Here is a 6,988-nt window from a genome sequence, read left to right as displayed (position 1 = left end):
AACATCTGTCTGACCTCTGTAGGACTAGAGGTAGAATTGTTGTGGTGTCCAAGCGGCAAGAGCCACATAAGCATTTATGATGTAACAACCAAGTAGCCAGACGACATGAGAGTCAACACTGTTCTGGGCAAACTGGATTCATTAACTCTGTGGCTTTGGTTCAGGTGCTACCCTGTACAAAATCCCAAGTTCTTCCTGACCCTCCTCCCCAACTCACACTTTCTGTGCACCAGGGAACCAGTAAACCCCCTTTCAACTCTAGCAATTTCGTTGTCACGGTACAGATTAGTGACGAAGGGCTTGGGAGTTAGTTTTAGACCAGCCTCCACTGTGTGACCCTAGGCAACTTCTTTGCCTCTCTGTGCCAGTGTTTGCATCTGTAAAATGGGTGGGGGCTAAGTCTTCTAAGATGGACTTAGCACACACTGCAAGAGCTGGACGGGGAGCCACCATTCATCTTCTCATCATCTGGCAAATTCATCTCACTCATCATCCCTGCTCCTCCCGGCTCTTTTACTACCTTCTCATTTAAATCTCGAGTATCCACCTTGCTGGTAAAGTTAGTTTGCATCTTACCCCCGTTCTTCTCCGTCCCTCCTTCCCAGGCCCACCCTTCGCAGACGCAGAGCGTCTGCTGGCTGGACTGACGGTCGGCGACGGCGGTCTCTGAGGCGGCTCAGTCCTGTCCTCGGCTTGGGGTGTCTCCGAACGGCCGGCTCAGCTCCTCTGCGGCGCTGCCCTGCAGGGAAAGCCGCTGCCAGCCCATCTCTCAGGGGTGCGAGTGGAAGAACCACACTGCAGCAGAGGTAACAGGCAGGGACCGCGGCCAAAGGGCGCGGGGGGGTAGGCGCGTCAGAAGGTAACGGGAGGACGGGGATCAAGAACGCGCCACACCACCTACGCCCGGCCTCCTTATCCTCCAAAAGCGGCCCCAGTTATCTCCCCGGATCCGTCGGCGACTCCAGAAGTGACAGCCACGTGGACCGCGGGGGAATGGAATGTTGGCGTGGGGGGCGGGGCTGGAAGGGCGCCCGGGAGGTGAAGAGGGACCCGCGTACGCGCGCTCGGGCTCAGAGTGCCAGGCGACACCGCCGGGAGCGAGCACGCCCCTGACGTCACGCGCCGTTCGTCCAATGAGCACAGGCCGGAGGGAGTGCCGTTCCGCCCCCTCCGCCCCGCCGCCGCCGTCGCGGCTGCCGCCGCCACAGCTGCCGCGTCCCGGAGTGTCTGAGGAGTTGCGGGCCGCTGCGGGCTCGGGCGTCGCACCGCGCCTGCCGGAGCCGCCGAACGAGGCCCAGGGAGCCGCCTGCCCCAACCCCGCCGCCCGATGTCCTCAAGATGGAGGCAGCGGGGGCGGCGACGTGAAGAGAGCGGCGCTGTGGGCGCGGGAGCAGGGGCCCGGGCGGCCCGGGCGGAGGCGGTGCCGGGATGGGGCTGCTGCTCATGATTCTGGCGTCGGCCGTGCTGGGCTCCTTCCTCACGCTCCTCACCCAGTTCCTGCTGCTGTACCGCAAACAGCCCGAGCCGCCGCCGGACGAGGCGGCCCGCGCGGGCGACGGCTTCCGCTACATCAAGCCGGTGCCGGGCCTGGCCCTGAGGGAGTACCTTTATGGCGGCGGCGGGGCTGAGGAGCCCTCCGGCGGGCCACCCGAGGGCGGCGCGACCCCGGCCCCGGCCCTCGAGACCCCCGCCCCGCCGACGCGGGAGACCTGCTACTTCCTCAACGCCACCATCCTGTTCCTGTTCCGGGAGCTGCGGGACACCGCACTGGCTCGTCGCTGGGTCACCAAGAAGATCAAGGTGGAGTTCGAGGAGCTGCTGCAGACCAAGACGGCCGGGCGCCTGCTGGAGGGGCTGAGCCTGCGGGACGTGTTCCTGGGCGAGACCGTGCCCTTCATCAAGACCATCCGCCTCCTGCGGCCGGTGGTGCCCTCGGCCAGCGGGGAGTCGGACGGCCCCGAGGGGGAGACCCTGCCCGCCACCTCCCCCGAGGAGCTGGCCTTCGAGGCGGAGGTGGAGTACAACGGGGGCTTCCACCTGGCCATCGACGTGGACCTGGTCTTCGGCAAGTCCGCCTACCTGTTCGTCAAGCTGTCCCGAGTCGTGGGGAGGCTGCGCTTCGTCCTCACGCGCGTGCCCTTCACCCACTGGTTCTTCTCCTTCGTGGAGGACCCGCTGATCGACTTTGAGGTGCGCTCCCAGTTTGAAGGGCGGCCTATGCCCCAGCTCACCTCCATCATCGTCAACCAGCTCAAGAAGATCATCAAGCGCAAGCACACTCTCCCGAGTTACAAGATCAGGTGAGAGGGAGGGAGGTGAGGGAATGACACCCCGCAGGCGCGGGGACCTAGCCGCCGGGGATCCGGGCCTGGGCGGGGTGCTGCCGCCTGCGTGGAATGGGAAGGGCAGAGGCTCCTCCCCAGCCTTCGCTTTCCCAGGGATCTCCCCAACCCTGGCGGGACAGTACCCGGGGAGGGAGGCGAGTAGCGCACACATTCTTCGCTGCCAGAGCGCATCAGGATGAGCCAGAAGCCTTCTCGCGTGTTCGTGGGCACTCAGGGTGCTGTCCGCGTGGGTAGGAGCAGCATGATGAAAATGGCAGGGCGGCCGGCCCCCCTCGTCGGCTTTGGGACTGGTGAGAAACGGGTGCTGTGTGTGGTGGCGGCACTGAGGGCGGTTTTGCAGCATCACTTTGACCACGTTGAGAAATTGTCGCTGGACCCAAAGTACAGGCACGAGAAAGAAGTGTGGGTCGCCCGAGGCTGTTGTATTTCGCAGCTGCAGGCCGCTCTTGCAGTTGGCGCTTTGGCAACTTTCAGGGCAGAGATGCAGTTTGCGTTGTAAAGGAAGACTTCGCACAGCGAATTGAGAGCCAGCTGCGAGCCTGTACGTGTGGTAGTTCTCTGTAGGTTTTGTGTTAATGGCATCTTCCCCCTCGGGGTAGGTTCTGTAGCACAGACCTAGATGCTGCCCTTCGTGTGTCCGCTCTGGCTGCGAGTTTCCCACGCGGTACCTGAGATCAGCCTGCAGATGGAATGTTAATGATCCGTAGTGATTTCAACTTTTTAAAGCTCTCCGGTGTGTGGTGGCTTCATTTTCACTTAGTATACTGTTTTGATTAATGGTCCAGGGTTTTTTGTTTTGGGGTGGCTTGTTTGTTTGTTTGTTTGTTTTTAATATCATAGAAGAAATGAAGGGGAAAGGAAGTTTTGTAGGGATGGGGCTTCATCTACTTTAGTCTGAATTGTTGGAGTGGAAAGGGTCATACATGGCTGTTTCTTCAAAATCAGCTGAATTTCTTAGGTCACTTTCTGTCCTCTGATTTTCTGTTCATTAAAATGCTTGACTCTTGGATTTGTCCTTCCTTATAAAAGTGTGTCAGTCTTGTGTTTGCCTTACCTAGTGTCCTCTAGTTGCATATTTCTGGATCACTAATTTTCTACCAAAGTGTCAAGCAACAGTGACCCAGGTAATCCAGAGATATTTTATGTTTGGGGTCGTGATGGGTTATTGACTTGTGTATGTGGCAGATAGGCCTTCCTACTTATGTTTTGTTTAGGCTGATAGCATAGAGTGACAGCTTAAAACTGTTGAGTGGCAGGAGAAGTTTACTTTATAATGGATATAGTTCCACAGATTTGCAGAGGGTGGTGAACTGGTTGTTCACTGTGTTTGATTTCCCATTCTGTGAAGAACAACATACTTTGCGAAACCTACGCTTCAAGCTTTGGAATGTAAGTGACTAAATTATAAATGAGTTCTGGTATCTAACCAGTAAGATGTTTATTTATAGTAACGTGTTGCTAAGAAAGTAATGAGAAAAAATTACAGATTTTGGTATTCTGTTTTCTGGGTAACTTTCAGGTAATAAAATTTGAGTATGCTCTTATTTGGGGGGTTATTTGCAGAATTGATTATTCTGCAAAGAACAATTAGGTGGCAATTAGGTTGGGTATCATTTTGAGGGTTCTTGGTGTTTTTTTTTTTTAATGTAGATTTGGAATTCAGTTAAATCTGAAGGAAATTATGAATAGCAGGTGTGGAGACATTAGTGGGTTTTATTGCTTTCATTTACTATGTCCGAAGAGATTTTTTAAAAACATAGCATGTGTCTGGTTATGTATGATAGTTCAAATTTTAAACCTTACATATTAAGCAGTCATCTCCAGAAATGTGCACGCTTGTGCTCTTTATATTAGAAGGCATTTCGGGTGGTAAATCAGTAAATACTAACAGAACTTACCACTTGATCTGCAAATGTTTGTTGTACACCTGCTATGTGCTTATTATTGTTTAGGTGTTGGGGCTTCAGTACTGAACAGCCTCAACCATTGTGGAGCCTAAAGTTTAACGAGAACTGAATTAGCAGTACTTAATGTGATTTAACTAGAATGTGATTGATTAATGGAAGGTTGAAGTAACTAGGCAGCTGATTTTAGGTAAGTAAAGGAAAATAATAGGAGTGTTAAGATGAAATGGGCTGCTCCAGGAAGTGTTGAGTTCTCTTGTCTATGTAGCTCTTTGCCAGAAGTATTTTAAGCTACTGATGTTGTGGAGCGGATTCAGATTTCAGTTAAGAGAATGAATTAAAATACATTTAAGATGTATCACAATTCTCATAATGAGAATTAAAGTAGCTGTTGTTTACCCTTTTATATAGACGAGGGAGTAGTGCTCAGAGTAGTTAAATAACTTGCTTAAAGTCACACAGCTGTTATGTAGTGAATTCCAGCCCTGATAAAGCCAGAGCTACCTTTTTCCATTCAACTCTGTCACCTTGTTCTTAACGTTTTGTTTTTTGTTTTTTAAAAGTACACTATCAATATAACATATATATATATGGAGGTAACTTTACAAATCAACTGAGAACTCTGAGAAGAGTGTAACTAAAGATTTTTTTTCTTACATTGGAAATTTTGAGAGCGGATTCTTTAAAGGTTAAATCTTTGGGTGCTGCCCCACATAGTATTTCTTTTTTAATCCAGCAGATTTTGTTTCCAAATAGAAGGTCTGCTAGTTTATCGTCTTTAGCCATCTAATCTACTTAGAGCTAAGGCAGTAAAGTAAATTCTATTGAGTCCTAGGATCTTTTGGCACTTTAATTATTATATAACAGAAATACCTTGCCAGTTAACGTTGTTACTTCTCCCCACCCTTTATTTATTTTTCCATTTCATGTTGCTAAAGTGAAGGTGGCCTTGAGGAATGCCAGTTCCTGATGTCTCAATCTAGAGATTCAAGGAGTTCAAGTGGTTGCTTTCTAAGGATTGTGATGATTAACTCTTCATTTTATCCAACTAACATAGTTTGTAAAACATTATAATATTTTTAAAAGAATTATAATATTACACATTTCCCATATATTATAATTTAGTCTTACTAATATAATTCTAAGTTCATCTTCCTCAAATGTTGTTTTGAATTTTTTCCCTAAAATGTATACTTTAAAATAGTAAATTAAAGTACTAGTATTTGGGGGGGTTACCAAGTTTTTTTAATTAACCCAAAAATTAGTCTTAGGAAAGAAATATTACCACTAATATTTATGATTACGTGAAATCTGAGTAATAGTCTGGGGAAGTTTAGAATTTGGGAGTCACCTACTTGAGATTCTTACTGATGCTTCTCTTCCTAGACTGTTATTGCTATGTTTTACCCCTGGTTGCATACTGAAAGGCCAAATTCTGTTTGCAGGTACTTTTTATTTGGCCTCATGGTATTTTTGTTTGTTTGTTTTGTAATTGCCAGTACTTTAAAAGGGAATATTTTGCATGATTTTGGATTTCTGGCTTCTCTTAGAAGACATTGGATGATCTCGTTGCACCAGGCCTGCATTCCTTATAGCAATAACAGGTTGGAGAAATAGGTCTGGTAGCAGCTGCAGGAAGTTCTTATGCCTGGTTTATAGGCCCCACCCACTTGCTAATGGTAGTTGTCTGGCCTGGCATCATATGAATTTGAGATCCTTCCTGAATAGGGAGTAATGCTGTTGCTAATAAGTGAAAATGGGAAGTACTGGATAGTAAAGGGCGATAATTATTACCCTTCTTTAAACATTATTATCTTTCAAGGGACTTTCATTGAGCGATTTTATTTTATAAAAGACTTTGATATAATGTTGAATTTTTTTTTAAAGATCATTCTACCCGAAGTTTTTAAAGAATCCTTCGAAACATTTTCCATTCTCTGCACTATATTGGTAGTAAGTGCACAGTAGCTGTTTCTCAGTTGAGTGTGGTGGATTTTTGCTTTGATGTCAAGTGGGTCATTAACTATATACAAATACTTCTCTGATCTACAAATAAGGAGACATCTACTTGTTGATTTTTGAATTTGATGAATGCTTGTGGAACACATATTTGGGGGGAAACTTCACTCTTCAGGTTCATGGAATATCTCTGAATATGGCTATTTTTGTCATAACTGTTCTTTTACTTGTGGAAATTTTTTGAATATTCCTGCTGACTAGAGATCAAGGAGGACCACTGTCCCACCAAAGGCAAAGACTGGACTGTATTTAGTTAGGTAGAGCTTCTTAACATGTTTTTATTTACCTGTGTCTTCTCTAAGTATACCATTAATTTCAGAGAACTAAATTAGGCTTGGTCTGGAAAGCCTCATACTGTATAATGTGGTTTGTAATTGAATTATTTTTTCTTTGTCTTCTGAGATGAGGAAGAAAAACATTTACTCATACCATTAATTATAGCTTTCTCATTTTACTGATTATTTGAAGTAAAGTGTTTTTTTTGTTTTTTTAAGATTTATTTGTTTGAGAGAGAGAGAGAGAGAGTGCAAGCACATATGTGGGAGGGGGAGAGAGAATCTCAACCAGACTCCGCTCTGAGTGTGAGCCCGACACAGGGCTTGATCGCAGGACCCTAAGATCATCATCTGAGCTGAAACCAAGAGTCAGATGCTTAACCGACTGCGCCACCCAGCCATCCTGTATAGATGGTTTGAGTAATCATGTCTCAAAAACTTTCAA

General features: G+C 47.5%; 1 protein-coding gene across 1 annotated transcript in view; it reads left to right on the top strand.

Moving 5' to 3' along the window:
• The first annotated feature begins 1,223 nt into the window (after positions 1-1,223).
• Positions 1,224-6,988, top strand: part of PDZD8 (PDZ domain containing 8) — a 77,397-nt gene continuing 71,632 nt past the window's right edge. Inside the window, exon 1 of the mRNA XM_047701812.1 lies at positions 1,224-2,300. Within this exon, the coding sequence (XP_047557768.1) occupies positions 1,429-2,300 (872 nt within the window). The 5' untranslated portion in view covers positions 1,224-1,428. The remainder of the gene's footprint in view (positions 2,301-6,988) is intronic.

Source organism: Lutra lutra, chromosome 14 (assembly GCF_902655055.1).
Source record: "Lutra lutra chromosome 14, mLutLut1.2, whole genome shotgun sequence".
Lineage (NCBI taxonomy): Eukaryota > Metazoa > Chordata > Mammalia > Carnivora > Mustelidae > Lutra > Lutra lutra.
The sequence above is the reverse complement of the archived record's forward strand: the minus strand, read 5'-3'. Positions and strand labels throughout refer to the sequence as shown.